The sequence below is a fragment of the Diorhabda sublineata genome, chromosome 3 (assembly GCF_026230105.1).
Source record: "Diorhabda sublineata isolate icDioSubl1.1 chromosome 3, icDioSubl1.1, whole genome shotgun sequence".
NCBI lineage: Eukaryota > Metazoa > Arthropoda > Insecta > Coleoptera > Chrysomelidae > Diorhabda > Diorhabda sublineata.
Window position 1 is genome coordinate 4525083 of NC_079476.1, and position 20371 is coordinate 4545453.

A 20371-nucleotide genomic window follows, 5' to 3' on the forward strand; every position below is an offset into this window, starting at 1 on the left:
GTTTGGAATAAAAATTATTTGAAAATTATTTAAGTACAAAAGTAGTAGGTTTTTCTGTCTTTAATTGTTTAACTGTGAGTACTGAAAGGTATGATTAAGTACTTTTCAAATTTAGCTATGTTTAACAAACACAAAATAACAACCATTCTTATGATGAGATCTTCCATTTATCGTGAAAGAACTTATGATGAGGTAGCTGATTTACGTAGCCAAATCACAACCAAATTATTTCAACTGTAGTTTGAAGAATTGTTCAATCAAAAATCGCCCTAAAACTGGCCAAGCAAAGTGAACAACTCATTTGGTAATTATCGATCATAATGTAACGTTTTTCGTATTTATTTGCACACTTAACTTATAAATATCACTTAAGCAATTTCTGCAATTACTTTTACTAATTCGTTCTTTTCGCTACGACTAACCACAAATAGTATTCTACAAGAAGAAACACAATAAATAAATAGACTTTCTTAGGAATTTTTTAAAAGAAAAACTGTAATAAACCGCCTTTATAATAAAAAGTTCATCAAAAGCGCTTCCGCCATTTATAAAAATCAAATTAAAGGTGCCGGCGAATTCGCCGAATTTTAAAATTCCATTGTAGCTAGGCAGTGCCGGTGTAAGTAAATAAAATAGTGTTGGATTGTGAGAGCAAGGAACAATATTTTATATCATTTTGAGGCTAATACTATTAGCTACAAGATTTTATTAAGAAAAATAAATTTTGTGTTCAGTTTTTGTGCCAGTGGCTTGCGATTGCAGGGGTGTCGCATTAGTTGATTTTTTGCACGCTGGTGTAGATTGGTATGGGGCACAATTGATTAGTTTGGGGTACAATTGATTGGTTTGGGGTACAATTGATTGGTTTGGGGTACAATTGATTGGTTTAGGGTACAAATGATTGGTTTAGGGTACAATTGATTGGTTTGAGGTACAATTTAGTCGCTAGATACAATTAACGTCTTTATAATATTTTACTTGAGAATTTCTTAAAAAACAAAACAAAACCTGATAATCGAAATAAACTGAGAAATTGATAACGGCTCCTCAAATAACAAAACATGACTTGCGAAGAAGGATGAAAATATGAAAGTCTAATCGAATGAGATTTATAAATTGTTTTTTTTTCTGTAGATCATACTTTCCAATAAATTTAGATTACAGTTGGAATTATATAGTTTTTGCAATCATGAATGAATCATGTTATACTGAGTGTATATAAAGGGTGTACTAGTTAAATAAATCTGTACCGAAGACACTGTTTAATCAGCCACTACACCAACACTCACAATGACCTGTAAGACAGTGTAATTGCTGTAGTGGTAATGTAAACAGTGTGTTCACTATGAATATCGCCAACGGTTCTAAAAATTCTAGCTTAATTGTGAAATAAATCTGTAAATATATTACTTTGAAGCTTACTTATGTTATGCAGTTGGCCAAAAAAAACTTATATTCAAGATATTTTTTCGTAACCCTAAAAGAAATCGAAGTTTCCGCAAGTTTAACATATAATATATGAAAAATGCGTTTTACGGAAGCTCCGCAAATAATCGATTTCATCGAGTTACGACAAATATTCTTATTCTAGAACTAAACTGTCAAACATCGTCGATGAACTTTGTTGGTAATGCACGGCATTTTACCATGTTAATATGATGTTTTTTGTTTAGCTTGGTAATGTTTGAAAGTCTCAGCAATTGGCTAGTAATTTGAAGTTCTAGTCCATTTACCGAGTTGGTTAATGCCTATCGGACAAGTTTTGTACTAAATACATTCTTATTTTAGAACTAAATCGTCAAACATCGTCGATGAACTATATTGGTAATTCACGGCATTTTTCCATGTTAATATGATGTTTTTTGTTTAGCTTGGTAATGCTTAGAAGTCTCAGCAATTGGCTAGTAATTTGAAGTACTAGTCCATTTACCGAGTTGGTTAATACCTATCGGACAAGTTTTGTACTAAATACATTCTTATTTTAGAACTAAATCGTCAAACATCGTCGATGAACTATATTGGTAATTCACGGCATTTTTCCATGTTAATATGATGTTTTTTGTTTAGCTTGGTAATGCTTAGAAGTCTTACTTGGCTAGTAATTTGAAGTTCTAGTCCATTTACCGAGTTGGTTAATACCTATCGGACAAGTTTTGTACTAAATACATTCTTATTTTAGAACTAAATCGTCAAACATCGTCGATGAACAATATTGGTAATTCACGGCATTTTTCCATGTTAATATGATGTTTTTTGTTTAGCTTGGTAATGCTTAGAAGTCTCAGCAATTGGCTAGTAATTTGAAGTTCTAGTCCATTTACCGAGTTGGTTAATACCTATCGGACAAGTTTTGTACTAAATACATTCTTATTTTAGAACTAAATCGTCAAACATCGTCGATGAACTATATTGGTAATTCACGGCATTTTTCCATGTTAATATGATGTTTTTTGTTTAGCTTGGTAATGCTTAGAAGTCTTAGTTGGCTAGTAATTTGAAGTTCTAGTCCATTTACCGAGTTGGTTAATACCTATCGGACAAGTTTTGTACTAAATACATTCTTATTTTAGAACTAAATCGTCAAACATCGTCGATGAACTATATTGGTAATTCACGGCATTTTTCCATGTTAATATGATGTTTTTTGTTTAGCTTGATAATGCTTAGAAGTCTTACTTGGCTAGTAATTTGAAGTTCTAGTCCATTTACCGAGTTGGTTAATACCTATCGGACAAGTTTTGTACTAAATACATTCTTATTTTAGAACTAAATCGTCAAACATCGTCGATGAACTATATTGGTAATTCACGGCATTTTTCCATGTTAATATGATGTTTTTTGTTTAGCTTGGTAATGCTTAGAAGTCTTAGTTGGCTAGTAATTTGAAGTTCTAGTCCATTTACCGAGTTGGTTAATACCTATCGGACAAGTTTTGTACTAAATACATTCTTATTTTAGAACTAAATCGTCAAACATCGTCGATGAACTATATTGGTAATTCACGGCATTTTTCCATGTTAATATGATGTTTTTTGTTTAGCTTGATAATGCTTAGAAGTCTTACTTGGCTAGTAATTTGAAGTTCTAGTCCATTTACCGAGTTGGTTAATACCTATCGGACAAGTTTTGTACTAAATACATTCTTATTTTAGAACTAAATCGTCAAACATCGTCGATGAACTATATTGGTAATTCACGGCATTTTTCCATGTTAATATGATGTTTTTTGTTTAGCTTGGTAATGCTTAGAAGTCTTAGTTGGCTAGTAATTTGAAGTTCTAGTCCATTTACCGAGTTGGTTAATACCTATCGGACAAGTTTTGTACTAAATACATTCTTATTTTAGAACTAAATCGTCAAACATCGTCGATGAACTATATTGGTAATTCACGGCATTTTTCCATGTTAATATGATGTTTTTTGTTTAGCTTGGTAATGCTTAGAAGTCTTACTTGGCTAGTAATTTGAAGTTCTAGTCCATTTACCGAGTTGGTTAATACCTATCGGACAAGTTTTGTACTAAATACCTTTTTTCTTCGATTGATACATTTGAAAATTCGGTGATCTCTTTGTTAACATCTTATGTAATAATTGCACTGAGTACTTGCCTCGACAAACTTTTTCGATGTTAACTATTTAGCTATAGGGGTAGAATTTTTTGTGTCATGTATGTGCAGTTTTGAAGAATATGGTGTTTTATTTGGTAAAACCTGAAAATTTACGGTAAATCTAAACTCATTTTTAAAAAATTATATCAAGTATAAGGTTGCTGCGTTTCACTAGTGGATATTTGGTTGAAATCTTTTTGTAAGACATCTGGTGAGTTTTCATCTTAGTTTTTCACGATATTGTTGATCACTTCAGTTATTAGAACACAGAAATATTCCAAATTGTTTACACAACTCACCTTATAATTGGTCTTCAAGGATAGCTCCTTAAGAAATTTTAACATTTTACATAATGCCGGAAACTGCTTCCAAATGCATTTTCGTGTGTTAAGCGAGTTAAATTGAGTTTTGAACTTTTTGAAACACCTCAAAAGGTGGCTATTATCGTAACAGCAATTATATAATCGATGCAATATACATGAACTGTTTTTTCGGTTATTCTCTCTCTTTATTATGTTGAAATTGTTCAACTACACTGAATAAATTTGTAGTTAGAATAAGGCAAACGACTAATATGCTTTAAAGGACAATTAAGTCAAGTAACAGCGCATTTTCCGTTTGACCTTGTCGACAACCGATAGGATTTTAAAAACTCTAGCATAAAGAAATTTCATATCCAGCGGGTATATACCTTTTCCCAGAAGTCTCGAAAAGGAGAAATAAGAGTCGTATTTCTTGTCGGAAATAGTACGCCTCAGTGCTTTCGACGATAACCTGACATTTTAGCCCATGGGCTCATGTTTGCGAGAAAAAAATTATTATTATTCATTTTTTTCATGGGTCTGGAATAGTATATTACATAACGAGTTTGGAAAGTGATACATTTCGCAAGTAACGAGTGCGAAATATACCAACGAGTTGTGTACACTATTTTTCCGACAACCAAGTAAAAAATTCTTCAAAAAACGTATTTTTTTAATCAGAAAGACAATTAAACAATATCACAGATGCTTTGAGAAGTATTTAAACACGTGTGCTGAAAATCCCAAAAAATATTTTTCATTTTGTAATAGAAGAAATGGAAAAAACGAAAAGAATGATTTTATAATATTTTATAACCAAAGAACAGAAAAAGAACCAATAGAACAATAAATTTTTTGTAACTATACAGGGTTTGTCCGGAAAGTAATAGGACTGATTTTCTTCCGCCGCGATTGTACTTCAGAGCGTACGCGCACTGACTGGATTCGGTAGAGGGCGTTCCTAGCTAACAAATGAGCGGCTGGTCAGTTGTCTCCGAGCACCTGGAGAATCAGGACAGGCATTTTCGCGCGACGTGTTTCTGTGAGTTGTGCAAGCCGAAAATGCAGCGTTCGTTAGAGCAGAGGTACGCGATTAAATTCTGTGTGAAACTCGGTAAATCTGCGACAGACGTTTGATATGTGGTGGCAAGAAGTGGTGTGTTTCGGTGGCACCAGGCCTTTTTGGAGGGCCGGGAAGAGGTCGCCGATGAAGACCGTGCTGGAAGACCTTCGACTTCGACAAACACCGACAATGTGACTCGTGTGCGCAAAGTTTTGAACACAGACCGTCGACTAAGTATTCGTTTGATTGCCCAGATGTTAAATTTACCAAAATCTGTGGTTCATGACATTGTGACGGAGCATTTGAACATGCGCAAGGTATGCGCGAAGATGGTCCCAAAAGTGCTCACTTCGCTTCCGCAGCCACCCTACAGCCCAGACGTGGCCCCACGGACTTTTTTTTGTTTCCTCGCCTGAAAAGGCCGATGAAAGGCAAGCATTTCGAGACGACAGAGGGGATCCAAGCAGCATGCACCGCGGCTCTTAAGCCTATTCCGGAGAATGCCTTCCGTGACGCCTTCAATGCTTGGAAATCGCGCTGGCAGCGCTGCATCGACGCAGAAGGAGCCTATTTTGAAAGTTTTTAAAAAATTGTAACGATTGGATCAATACATTTTTTTAAATCGACTCAGTCCTATTACTTTCCGAACAAACCCTGTATTAGATACCTAACAAGAACTAAATAATTATTAATGATTTTGTTTTACTTTTTTTCTGAGACGTTATAAAAGTTAAATGTAAATTCTATTGTCTACTTCTTCGGTCTTCTTAAATTTGGCCTTTTGCCTTTCGGCACCCAGCCAGATTCATATTGTATTCGCGTATTCCCTTTATCGTTCGAGACCATATATAACATAAAAAAAGAAGCATTTCAATACATGTATGTTTTGTTATTTTTTAGTACATGTGTGAAATAAGCTACTTTCTTAGGTAAAAATGAGTCTGCAATCTATAATTTTCAAAAATGATCGCAGGAAAAAATTATTACCTAATTCTAAATTTCAATTTCAAAGTTTTTAATAAAAAAAAGAATAAATTAACATATTGAAGTTAACCTGGTAAGACCAAAGAAGCATCAATTTTTTTCGATAACTACACTACGTGTAAAACAATTTTGATATTTCATTTACAAAACGTATTTATTTAAAACATCTATTTCAAATAAAAATGTTGTATGTTGTATTAAGGCTATAGAAGACGTCATACAACTATCTCGTTATCAAAAATTTGTCGAACTGTTTTTTTTTGTCTGAATTGAGCCCATGGGCTATATCGCATACGGGCCCTAAAATGCCAATATGTCTTACTTCTTCTATTGTTCTGTTTAGTTGTTAGGCATTGAGAATTTTTGAAAAGCGCATCAATTTATATCCCGTTGTCTTTACAGTTTAATATATTGTGTGAATGGAATTTCTAGCAAAGAAGAATATAATAATTATATACATAATAATTGCTTAATATAAAGGGTTAAGCTTTTAGGTCGATAGCTCCGTTTTTATGAAAACTATCGGAATTATACGAGGTCTGGTTATTAAATAACGAGACTGCGAGCCTAGAGGGCGCCCTAAACGGGTAGTGCGTTGGGTATCTACATATCTTGTCTATGTACGTCCCAAAACAAGTTTCCGTCACTATTATAGTCTTTGTGCAGTAGTGGTTTGATACGAACTTGTTTTTTCTCGTGCCGAAAACTATGTGTGACGAAAAACAGGAGTGTCAATCTCAAATTTCTCGTTAAATTGAAAAAACTCCGACTTAGTGCTATCAATTGTTGCAAGAGGTCTATGGGGAAAATTCTCTATCTCGTGCGCGTGTTTTTGAGAGATGTAAGCGATTTAGTGAGATCCGAGAGAGCACTGAAGATGACCAGCGCCCAAGTCGCCCTGTGACTGTTTCAACTCCGGAAACGGTGACCGATATCAATCAAATTGTGCGTGCAGATCGTCGAATGAGCATCCGGATGATTGCCGAGACTGTGAAAGTCGATAAAGAAACGGTTTTACACGAGGAATTACACATGTGCGAAGTTTGTGACATAAACGGTGTTGTTAGAGCTAAATCTGCACTTGTATTGGCAGTGCCACGTAATGAAGATGTGTAAAGACGATGGCTTGAGTTTTTTGGGAATTGAGAGTTACCCTCCATTTTCTGCGCCAATCCGAAAATTGGTTCAGAAGATTTTGGGATTTGGTATTGAGGAAGCGCATGTTTTGGGCGTAAGCGATGAGTGCGGTGTCGTCCGCATACAATTGGACCTTTACTGTGCGGTCAAGAGGGACTGGAGTGTCATATGTATAGATAATATAGAGGAGTGGGGTAAGAATGGAGCATTGCGGAACTTCAGTAAGGGGGATAGGACCGCCTCGGGTGCTAGAAGTGTCGGGGAAACCAATTTGAACAGTCAAAACATCGAATAGATTAGTCATCCGTCGTACAGTTCTTGTTTGGCACCCGATGATTTCTTCTTATTTCCACAGATCAAAAACAAATTCCTAGTTCGACGTATCTCTACACCTGAAGTATCAGTTGATGCGTTCAAATCACATATTTTGGAGGTATCCCAATCGGAAGGGAAAACATTCTTCGATAATTGGTTCAAACACATTCTAAAGTATATTGTTCTTAATTGAGAGTATTAATAAAAAAATAAAAATTTGTTTTTATTGGTATTGTATCTTAAAATGTAAGTAGTAGCCCTCGTACTATATAAATAAATTTTTGTTTGCTCTCACATGTTTTCAGAATGTATCATTGTATCTATATTTGAGATTAAAATATTTCAAAATGGCAATAATTTGATTGTGTGATTACTTTTTGATTTTGTTCCTTGACGTTTGTTTGAGGATAATATTTAATGTAATATAAGCAATCGGAAAATCATGAAAAAAATATAATAAGTGAAGTTCTATTCACAATGAAAATTTGATATTATTAAGATTGGTACAGTTGAAAGGAAAAAAAATTGAATAAGTTATTATAAGAAATCTTAAATTTACATGTTTCAAACCAAATTCTGTGAGTGTCACATTTGTTTGTTAAAAGGAAGACTGTTTGAAATGCATACCCTTTAGGAGTTTATGATGCAGTCATCTGTTGGAGTCATATAACATAACAACCCAATTCTATCTAAAAGCAAGCAATTACGCAAATAGTACAAGTCAATTGGGTTATTTAACTTCTATTCAAATAAGAAACTCTCGTTGGCAGGGTTTCTAAAAGAGGGCATTATTAACAAAAAGCTCATGAACTTTTCCTCTTTAGCTATCCAAATTTATGCAAAATCGTTTCAATACTTTATATCTTTCATCAGTGAACTGCAAAAAACAAACTTTTTGTGTTGATTGATCTTTAAAATGTGGAATACTGTTACTTTCATTTTTTATTTTCATCATTTTTATTAATCACATTACGAGGAAATAGACGATTACTAGCGCATTTTATTATGCATTAGCGGAGTGTTTTGATGAAGAATGAAAAAGAAGCGGCGTCATTTCAACAGATAAAAAAATTATTATGTTCTTCCATTAACAATTGCTTTTTCCATCGCATTCTACTTTAAGTGACGATTATCTGTTCGTAAAGAGACAGACATTAGGAAAAATGAAAATTGGTGAATCATTATAAAATGAAATACTACGAGGTATGATAGACAAATACGATTAAAAACAGAGCAAAAAATTTAAAAGAATCCCTTCTAAAATACTGCTCTTTTCTCAATATCAAGAATGCTCTAAAAACTTTTCGGTTTTTGCACACTTTATAAAAAGCCAGAAGATGCATGGTACCAAATCTAGTGCACAAGGTGGATATATACAGAGTGTCTCACGACGAGTTAAAACTATCTAAATAAGCGTACACACAAAATTTGAATTTTGCAGACCCTTATAAATTATTTTTTAACGAGGATACCCTTAAATGTATGGAAATGGTTTCTATTCGGTTGCTTTTAGCAAGGTCAGACGTATGTGAACATATGTTAAAAAATTTTTCTTTTTATACAGGGTGTGTATAAAAAGTGTTCAAACTTTAACTTCATAAATATCAATTTTCTTTATCTTTTTAAATAGAACCTCCCGTTTGTTTCTATTTTAATGCATTCCGAGATAAAAAATAAGACAAATTCATGTACATATAGTTGGCTATGCCTAAACCTAAACCGTTATCGAGATATTAAATGTTTTCTGTAAATTTTTAGAGATGCAGGTGTGGTCTACATTTTATTTTGACTTGTTGATACAAGCACTTAGAAATAAAAAAGTATTTTGTCACGGTCTGTGAAAAAATCAAATCAAATTATATTTACTAGTCCAATTCGTTTCCGGAATATTTGAGGTCTTAAATTATTATTGTATTTTTTAACAAGTTTTGATTTTTTATGTATTCTTTTAGTAGGCTTTGTAATAAATGACTCTTATTTAACTGTCATTATTCAATTGTTGATACTTTCGAAAATGGTTAAAATTATGTATGTATGTATAAGATTATGTAAATATGTAAATGTTCTTGAAACAAGTTTGTCACATTCACCGTATATTAAAAGCAATTTTACATAAAGTTTGAACAATTTTTATACGTACCCTGTATCAAATGAAAAATTTTTCGATATAGATTCAAATACGTCTGACCTTGCTAAAAGTAACCGAAGAGAAAACATTTTCATATCTTTAAGGGTATCCTCGTAAAATAATAATTTATAAGGATCTGCAAGGGTAAAATTTTTTACAAAACAAATTAATAACTCTAAAAGTATGCATTTTTCGAAAAAAGTTTGCAGACAAAATAATACTAAAATTTCACGTAGATTTCAAAAACGTATTAATATACAGGATGTTCTATTTAAAATAACAAAGTTACAATCGATTTCCGGTAAAACCGGATGTCGGTCATCTTTGAAAATATTTTATTTAAAAAGATCGTATCCGAAAACCCAAACGTAGAAATTTTCATGATTTTACTATAAGTATTTTGCCATATACAGATAGTTTTAATTCGTCGTGGGACACCCTGTATAGACTACCGTACCGTGCCCGCCAGTGAAAATACTCTCATTGAGATCCCGAGGCAGCGATCTTGACTTGACTGTCTCTGACCGTGACCTGATCTGACTGTGCCTGTTGGTGTGAATCCGCCTTTAACTACCAAAAACTTGCGTATCAAAAATGACACAGACCATTTTCAAAATGAAAGACGTTGGTCAATTTTTAAATGTTAAATCGCCACTGAAATTTCACCCTAAACCGATTCTAACATTTCGGAAACATTATTTGGCACTTTTTTTTGACTAAAAACAGAACTTAATATAAGTATAAGTTAGGTTAAGTTGCGCTGAACATTAGGCTACAGGTTTGAAATGTATTTAAAAAATGTGTATAAATATATATTTCGTTTTAATTTGTATGTATTTAATTTTTATGTATTTAATATTTATATACAGGATTGTAATACATATTATTATAAATTATTATGGATTCAATTAATCCGAATCATGTCCTGATTCGCTTTTTGTAGACAAATACATAAGGTAAAGATTTACTGCTATAAATTGCATTGCATACGTTGTATATGAATAATTTTTGTTGTGATTAATTGTCGCTGCAATGAGTTTTCGACGATTAATTGGCACACGATAAAATATCGTGCCATGAAAAATCGTAATATCGCTTATGACGTATTAGTTAAAAGAGATCCAGAAGAACTAACTGCCGCTATTCGTTCAGAGTTTTTTTGTATTCACCCACTCCATTTAACAATAAAAAACATTCTCATTTATAACAAAAACATTTATGTACTGGTAAATAATCGATGCAAACCATCATCATCATCATCATTATCATCATCAAGCCTTTCAATCCTTTGGATTATGGCTATCGCTTATAGCGCTTGGTTTTCTTTATATTTTATCATTTGTGTTGGCTGCTTTTATTATTATTTTCCATTTCTTTCTGTTCCAGCATTTTGCGCAACAATTCTATATATTAAGTGCTCTTACGTTCTCCTCTATTTCGTTTCTCCAAGTTTTTCTCGACCTGACCCTTCTCCTTGGCCACAATGGGATCCATTGCGTTATTCTTTTCATCATTTCAATTGGTTTTCTTTTCATTATATGCCCAGCCCAATCTTTGTGCTTTCATGTATCTAAATTTATTTTTCTTCTTCAGCTCTTTCTCTATTTCTTCGTTTTTCTTCGCTCTCTTTTGACTTGCTATAGTTCTCATTATCTTTCTTCCGTTCTTACAAGTTCTTCTTCTTCTCTTTTGTTGATTAGTTGATTAGTTTTATTAGGGTTTTAGCCATTTTTATTTTGTTTTCTTTGGTTATGTTTTTGTTTTTTAATGGGTTTTTGTTTCTTACAAAGGCCTGTAAATGTAAATAAAAGACTCTGCATGAATTCAAATTGTTCAATCGACGCATTTACTATATGAAGAAGACAAAAAATTACTTAAATAGCTATAAATGCAGCAATTAACCACAAATTTTTCTTAACCTTGATAGTTGATCATAGTTTCTATAATTTTTTATAAAGTATAGTTGACGTAGTGGTATTTTGTACTTTGGTCATATATGGTCAATAAACAAATTAATATACCTGCTATTGAAAAAAAAACCAATGTTTTACCTGTACGTAATTCAAAATTAATAACAATTTTCTTCATTTAAAATAAATCCAACGTTAATTAACCTATAAATAAATCAAATAGATCGTAAAATATGTAAAACTCAAATTTAATTTATAATAAAATTGGAGGTTTTCTTTGTGAAATTTTTATCACTTAGGTAATCAAAAAAAGGGAACTAAGGCTAGGGATACGAGCGATTTTTAGTCTAAAGACTAAACTAATTACTGGCTAGTGTGAACAAAAAAATTTAATATAGTCTAATTCCTGGAATGGATGAATCCATTAAAAAAACATTCAAGTCCAATATGAACAAAAACAATCACGTGAGAAATGAATAATGGAATAACTGAGCATCTAAATTCACTAGAATCTACTGTTTGCTACTAATCAACTAATAGAGCAGATATGGAAACAAAACAAAATCCCAGACGAGCACAGACACCAATAAAGAGTTTATAGAGAATTATAGAGATTGAAAGAACTCGCGAAAAAAGAACTAGGTGATTATCAAAACGGCTTTAGACCAAGAAGATTAACTATCGACGCAATCCATACTCTAGACCAAATAAGATAGTGGAATATAAAAGAGAAATACATTAAGTTTTTATTAACTTTAGAAGTGTTTTCGATTCAATATAAAGAGAGAAACAAACAGAAAGACGAGGAATTCCAAAAAAATATAAGAAACTATGAAATGAAAAGCAAAAAAATCCAGTCAGGCGACATTTCTGCAATCGCCAAGTCACTAGCAGCAAAAAAGAACAAGAAATTGGTATTTTTCTAAGAAAAATCTTAAAACTAATACTATTAGCTTCATAATGATACAGAATATTGTAATATTTCCTGCTCTCACAATTCAGCAATATATTATGATCGGTAATCACCCTTTTTATACTTGTTTATATAATAGTGTTAATTAGGGGTAACTCGCCTAGTATAAAAGGTTATCTACCTGACCCACGCCATCAAACGTCAACCGGTACACATCTCTGTTAACAACAAAGAAGAATTCTACTTGAAAATGGACACAAAAAATGAAAAAACAGCTCAAGCGGTCACCCTATTGCGGCCAGAGTCAGCGAAAAGTGGCCAGTGCACTGACCATGAGTCAGTCTGCTGTTTCCAGAGTTTACCGGCAACTGGTAACTTTCATATAAGACACGAATCCGGAAGAAAAAGGTGCACATCTGAGAAAGATGATCGATTCATTATCAGCACATTGCAGAGAAAGCGGAACCTCGTGAGAAAGTCAGAAAAATACTAAAGGCATCTAGCCTTGAGCCAAAAAAGCCAGATAGTAGCACCAAATTAACCACAGCCCATCGAGTAGGCCGTCTACGATTTGCCACAGAAAAGCAAAATGTACCTGCATGGTAGCGATAGAAGAGGATGAGTTTACAAAAGACCTGGAAAAAGATTCGCGCAATACTGCATAAAAGAAAAAGTGGGTTTTGGAGGAGGTTCCAACATCTACAGGATCATCTAATTCGCTAATACTCGTTTCAGCAGTATAATACTTCTGAGACATCGCTAATATGAAGTCCGATGAAGAACATGTTTTGCTTATCGGAACCCTATTAATTGAAGAAAAACGCAGTAGTTTTTGAGTCTTGTGGTAACCACGTCAATACACCCTTAAAAATACATTATATGTGCTTCTTCATTAAAAGACTTTTTCTTTTTCGATCATTTCCCCGAACAACTACCTCATTAAAACAATATTTCTTTGCCATCCCATTTTGGCGGGCACCAGACCCATGGAGGTCCAAATTGCCTTTTTCCATAACCTTCCTACCTCCTAAGTTGACCTAATCCGGCATAACTAAGTCCATCTACCTTTCGCAATGTCCTAGCTAGTTCTTTACTCGAACTCAAATGAAACTCTTCCCATCCGGGGCTGATCCAATCAATCATCCAACCGTCTTAAGAAGAGCTTTGCTCCTCCTGGAAGATGCGAAATACTGGACTGGCCAAACATCTTCTCTATTGAAATTGAGATGTTTTTTAATCAAGTAGCTTCATAAATTTTTTTGGAAAATTTAGTTTTAGCGCCAATTTTCATGCAAACGGCGTGGTAAAAATTTTCGGAGACGTTTGCCACATATCTACTCAAGAATGAATGTTTTATTATTTGCAGATCAGTTCATTGCAGGTACTTATAACTAACAGTCATCTCATCGGAGTCATTAAGTTTCTGATCTTACACAGGTTTGTTCTAGAAAAAATTAAGTCTCCGTATTTGAATTTGATTCTACTACACTTGTAATTTTTGTAATAATCGCATTGAAAAAGTAGTTAAAGGACCTGTTCAATTATCCACGTTTTCATACTTTTACAGTGATTTAACTTAAATATTTCAAATATTTATTTCTTAAAAACCGAAAATTAATCATTGAAACCGAAGCTGCTTGTCGGTATAAACAATCTCCAACAACCTCCTGGTTTCACTTATAGTATGAAATGGTAGATCTGCTTCAGGAATTTATTTTCAAGATATTTGTCACTTAATAAGCGGATTTCTTAATGACAATTTATGGGCTATTCGTTTAAAGATTGAGAAAAATTTCATCATATGTGATATTTATAGCTATAGAAATATAGGAGCCAATCTGTTTTTATTATCTATAAAATTGTGACAAAGTTATTTGAAAAAATATAAAGGTTGGACCGTACGAGGATCTCCATACTCTTGACCATTAAAGTCACGTGGACACAATCATTTAGATTTTGTGAGTGAAGATATTTAACAAACTCCTAACTTAACCATAGAATATCCTCAAAAAAGTTTGTTTGTCACAAGTTTCTATTGATATAAATAAATATTGAATAAAATAAAGTTGAAATAAATAAATAATGAAACGCCCTTTTTTCAGATTACTTTGGAAACAGTCTATGAATAATATTATTTGAAATGGGAAGCAGAAACTTCGTTAAATAGACTTTTGTCATTCAAACTGATGATAGTGGAATACATTTAAGATAATTTTTTCATAACACAAATAAATTCAAAGACCAGAAGAGTGAAGAGTTAGACACATGATCGAAGAAAATCTAACATGCACATATCAAGCGATTGAAGCAACTCCTGGTGTTAGTTAATTCAATTTACATGATATCTCCATGTGAAAAAAATGTTTCTCCTTGGGTGTCATATATGATTCACGATTTCCAGAAGGCGTAAAACGTTAAAAATGTTTCTGTATTGTTTCTAAAATAGTAATAGGTGATGATGATATTTTCACTCACCAGGAGAAGGGCATATGCAGAAGATTCACCAACAACTACATGACATGGACCCTTTTGAACTGATCAAAAGCACATAAAACCAATGGTCGCATTCATTGGACGTAATGGGAACCTGTTGAACGTTGAAAGCCGATTCGGATATCTATCAATTGCCAGTGTTTTTTAAACATATTGGTTAATTTTTGTTCAGTTTATTCCAACGGAATTATTTTTATTAAACTTAACGAGTGTTGCATTATGTGATGGTACATTATCTAGTTTCTTTTCGAAGAATTATGATGTGTATCCAGCACTTATCCATCCAAAGTTTTATTAGATACAAGGGAAAAACCACGACCTGTTGAAAGAGTTTGGAGAAAAAATATTTTCGCATTAATTCATGTAACCATAATTGATTGGTCTTTAGATCATCTGAACACAATTCTTTAAACTTTTCTAGTATAAAATGAGCTCATAAGTGGTTATATTCGAATTTTTTTTTATATTATTAGTAATCCTTTAATTGCACCAATTTGATTGTTTTCTAAGGGTATTTTCTGATCTTTATCAATATAAAATCCCGTAATCGCCGTTATTTAATCGACTTCCGAATAAAGCAACAAATGCGATCTTGATTCTTGAAACTTTTCCCCCAATTTACCGGAAGTTTTTTCCGGCGTTATCTCCCGTCTGCCGGAGGTGGTTTCTAGTGGAACAAATCATCTCAGAACTCGAAAAGTCTCTAGAGCTTTTCGGGGATTTCGAGTACGCTATTCTTTTGTCCTACCAATCTACAGAAATTATTTCTATGCATCGAAAAGTTGTACAGGATATATAAAGTTAGAAACGATTCATAGTTTCATAATTGCAACAATGTTTTGTGCTTGCACTACAGACTATCGGATGGCAGAGCAAGTTTCAACCGACACCTTCTGTGACACTTTGTCCTGATCTGAATTTACTTTGAGACTGGAAGTCATGAGAGATGGTCGAAACTCATTTCCTATGCATGTATTATAAAAAAAGCGGAAGTAAATATTCTCAAAGTGAGTTCCCTTGTGATTATTTTTGTGTATTTCCCAAATTAGTTTATAAATTAGAGGAAATATTAGTACACTACATGGTTGTTAATATGCCCATGATTGAATAGAAGTAATATGGGCAGTGGGCGTATTACCATTACACACAATGATTCGTCTTAAAATGTTAAAATTGATACTTTTTGCTTTACAAAAGCAAGTGTTTGCGATCACAGAGGACCGAGAAAAACTTCAACAAGCTTTATTGGCCATTCAAGATAGAGAGTCAAAAAAGGCCGTCCCGAAAATAACATACAAGTATCTAGTTAAATATTCAGTCGTTACATGAGTAAAAATAAAAAAGTCCCAAAAATGAAGCTGAATTGGTGTCCCGGAACATAAGTCCAGTTGAAATAGGATATCTTCTAACAACACGAATTATACGAAAATTTGTAACTATTTTAAGATAACCCATCCACCTCATATATTTTCTCACGATAAACGATTATCTGGTCAGTATTGTTTGAATGCGTTCTTAAATCGTCTTCTGGAAATCAATCCCAATTAGGCAGGCGCACAATCTTAATCAGGCTGGAGCTCACAAGTTGAATAGGTATATTGAGAAAGATTACTTCGGACAAACTTAGTAAAGACTTATTGGAGCTTGATTCGAGGGATAAACCAGAAAGGATATACAACGTAGGATGTAGGTTAACTTTTCATCACAAAAAAAGTGTTCTGGCTAAAAGAGAAGCTCTTAACGGCCCTAGAGCAAGGAAAAAATGTGACAGTGGTTTCCTGTGGTAATCTATAATCGGGAACCGTCACTCTCGTGACGCAAAAAGAAAGCATGTCACATTGAAACCTTCAATAAATAATTACAACACCTAGGGATAAATAAACTACCAGGAAAATGTCTCCTAATTTTCAATGGTACTTCATGCTACTTATATACACGACCCATAAACTATAGTCCATGGACAAAGTTGTTTTCAAAGTTTTTGAATGTTACAAAGATTAGCAATTGCTTTTATACTGGACACGTCACAAAGAGAGAAAAGTATAACCAAACAGAGGTTTGGTGAGGTATTTTCGCTCGTTTGGGGATATATTCATTTAATCCCGAAGCGATTTCTCATCTCGCTTTTGCTAATACTTCAACAAAATAACCAATCGAAGAAAATTTTTCTCAGGATTAACAGCTACAAAAAAATTTATAACCAACAGGTTTTGGAAATTAATAACTTCAAAATATTTTACCACAATCAGGACCCTCATGTCAGCGAAGGAGCTACCAACAAGGCTTCTAAGAAAATATACCTCGAAAGCTAAGAAAACCACCAAAACAACAAAAACGGAAACCTAAGAAAATGTGGGAAAAATAAAAAGCAACAAAATAGAGAAGCTGAAAGACACTTGGAATTGCAAACATTGTGATAAAGAGGAGCAATTTGATATGAGACTGTGTAATGTTTCCGCTTCATTTATGTTCACTGAGAACGTGCAGGTGTTGCCAAAAATGATAAAATTAAGTTTGTTTGTCCAGACTGTTTGTAAGATAAGGTTACAGTTTAAAAACAATTCCCCCTTCTAAAAGGAACCAAAAATGTTTTGTTTTGAAAACTTTGTTGTTTCTGTTTTATTTGCGTTTAAGCTTATTTTCCTCAATAAAAATAATGAAATGAAGAATACTTACAGTTGTTTGCTTTCTAGTATTAGTATTATCGATGACCATAATAACAACACACTAGGGACATAGATATTTTACTTTTTTCTCAATAAAATTTTCCATAAAGCAATAAGAGCTTTTCTTAGATCAAGCAGAAGAAAGAAATTGATTTTTTCTGTGTCTTTTGGAGAGATCTCCTCTATAATCCCTATACCTACCTTACAGCTAAACTTTTTACTTTGGATTTTTGTGAAAAATAACTTATTAAATCCGAGGGCCTCACTGGGTAACAAGTCCGATTATTGCATTCCAATGATAGGTGGATAGATGAGATCCATATGGATTATGGTAATATAGATAATGAAAAAAAAATGAACATACCCTTCCCACGAAAAATCTTCGGTAACACTTCGCCGTATCGTCCGTCTCAATCTTGGCTCTCCAATTTGGATGTGGAACAACAGGCATACCTCTATGGTCGAATAATTCCTCGTGGTCCGTGCCATCGACCCAATATCCTTTTGAGGGTATCGCGATCATTGGATATGGTCCCGGTCGCGAAAGAACTTCTTGCAAAAGCCTCTTCGAATGAGTCGGTTGTTGGGGAGACGCGGGTGGTGTTTGTAGTGCCGGTGTCGGTATGGGAGATATTTTGATGTTGTTATTTGTGGAAAGACGGTCATCTTTCGTTTCGGAAACCTGACTGTTTTGTCTTGAGGCGGGCGGAGGCTGTAACAATAAATATCTCTAATTATTAAAAATATATGGAGGTGTCTATTTAATTTCGAGAAATTTCTCAATGTGCTGTTTGTCGAATTTGACAATTTGCAGCGAACTAAGGGAGCATTTACACTGTTCGAGTGAGTTAATCAAGCGAAATGACTTCAAGTAACTTGAGAAGAAGCAAATGCAACTGTTTATATCAAGTAAAATAAATAACCGCTATTAAAAATGGCAAAAATGAATGTGGCACTTGTTTTAAGTTTTATGCGAGTTGAAAGGACACATCAAGGTATCTTGCTTACCGATTTTAAATTTAGTTAACTTATTCTATAGTCTATTTTTAACCACGAGAAAGTGATAAAACCTACTTACTAATCCGAAACTAAAATACTGAGCTAATACAGAATAGTAGAAACATGTTTTGACCTGTCAAAATTACAGATGTTCCATCATTCTTTTACTCTCTAATTCATAGAAACACACTATGAACCGTTGTTCATTCATACGAAAAAAAAAATTTTCTAATCTCCAGGACGTTCCATTTTCAGTTCATAGAGAAGGTTATTTGAAGCCCCTTGTGCTATTATACGATTCATTCACACTCTAACATAAATTCTCTTCCTCTTTTGTTTTTTGTTATATACCATTTTTTAGCTCAAACTAAGCTTATTTTGAGAATAGCCTTATTTCCAACTACTACTGTCGCTTTTTTGCATCAGCTGAAATGTGTATCCTCAATTGAATGCATGTCACCTGAATTTATTTCACTTACTCAAGTCACTTGAACGCCAGTTCAATACGTGGGTTATGCTATATACGAGGTCTGGCTATTAAATAACGAGACAGCGCGCCTAGAGGGCGCCCTAGACGTGTGGGGTAAAAAACGATTAGTCCGTTGGATATCTAGATATCTTGTCTATGCACGTCCCAAAACACGTTTCAGTCACACAACACAACAATTCTCTACCTCGTGCGCTTATTTTTGAGTGGTGAAAGCGCTTTGGTGAAGGCCGAGAGAGCACTGAAGATGACCAGCGCCCAGATCGCTCTGTGACTGTTTCAACTCCGGAAACAGTGACCAAAATCAACCAAATTGTGCGTGCAGATAGTCGAACGAGCATCCCGATGATTGCCGAGGCTGTAAACGTCGATAAAGAAACAGAAACAGAAAAATTTTACACGAGGAATTACATATGACAAAAGTCTGTGCCAAAAAATCTGACTCCCGACCAAAAGCTCTTGCGTCAACGGGTCTGCTCAGATTTCCTTGAAAGGTTAAAAAAAGATCTGTTCTGAAAGGGTCCCAATTTGAGTCGATGGAAGCGGTAAAACAAAAAACGACAGAGCTCGTAAAGACCCTCACCAATGAAGACTTCCAGCACTGCTTCGATCAATGGGAAAAACTTATGGAACGGTGTATGTCGGGGGTAGGGGAATATATTGAAGGGGAGCATTCGAATGTAGAATAATTTTTATAATAAAACCGTTTTTGGTAACCAGTCTCGTTATTTAATAGCCAGACCTCGTATATTCTTAGATACAAGAAAAGCACAAGACTTTTTGGAAAATTAATTTATTCATGTTCGAAGTAATCACTCTTTCAAACTAAGCTTCCATAACTTAAAAGCTTGAAATCATCTTATACAATGCAACAAATTGATGAATTGCCCGATCTATCTCATCGTCTGTCGTGAAACATCGACAAGTATTCAAATCAGGCGAATAGAGTGGATGTGACGACGCATTATCATGATTAAACCTGCACATATTGAGTCGCTCAAGAACTGCAGGTAAACATTTTATGGTGTTCCAATTTGCTGTAACTGTACGTTGATATTTTAGACTAATTACGTTTACTAATCCTGGAAACAAAATTCCTGGCTACGGAATATTAGAAACTGGTGAGCCATTCAGGGTGCAAAGAAGAAAAATCCTGTAATCTGCGTACATAACTTTCACAACATACCTTTGCTTTTTCGCCATAGTTGGTTTTGGTTAATCTTTGGGAAACTTAACTCAGCTATTCTGGCGCGTAGGAGTACCATAAAATGGTATATTTCACCTGTTAGGTACTACTATAGAAAGTTGAAAAAATTCTGATACTACTCAAAATTTTAAAACATTAAGTCGTTACAGTAAAAGTTAA

General features: G+C 33.8%; 1 protein-coding gene across 4 annotated transcripts in view; it reads right to left on the reverse strand.

Annotated features, from left to right (window-relative positions):
- The window catches only part of LOC130441391 (rap1 GTPase-activating protein 1), a 990184-nt gene that overhangs the window by 58005 nt on the left and 911808 nt on the right, over positions 1–20371 (reverse strand). For all 4 annotated transcript variants that reach the window (XM_056775057.1, XM_056775055.1, XM_056775056.1 and 1 more), the window contains one exon: positions 17884–18231. In XM_056775057.1, the coding sequence (XP_056631035.1) occupies positions 17884–18231 (348 nt within the window). The remainder of the gene's footprint in view (positions 1–17883; positions 18232–20371) is intronic.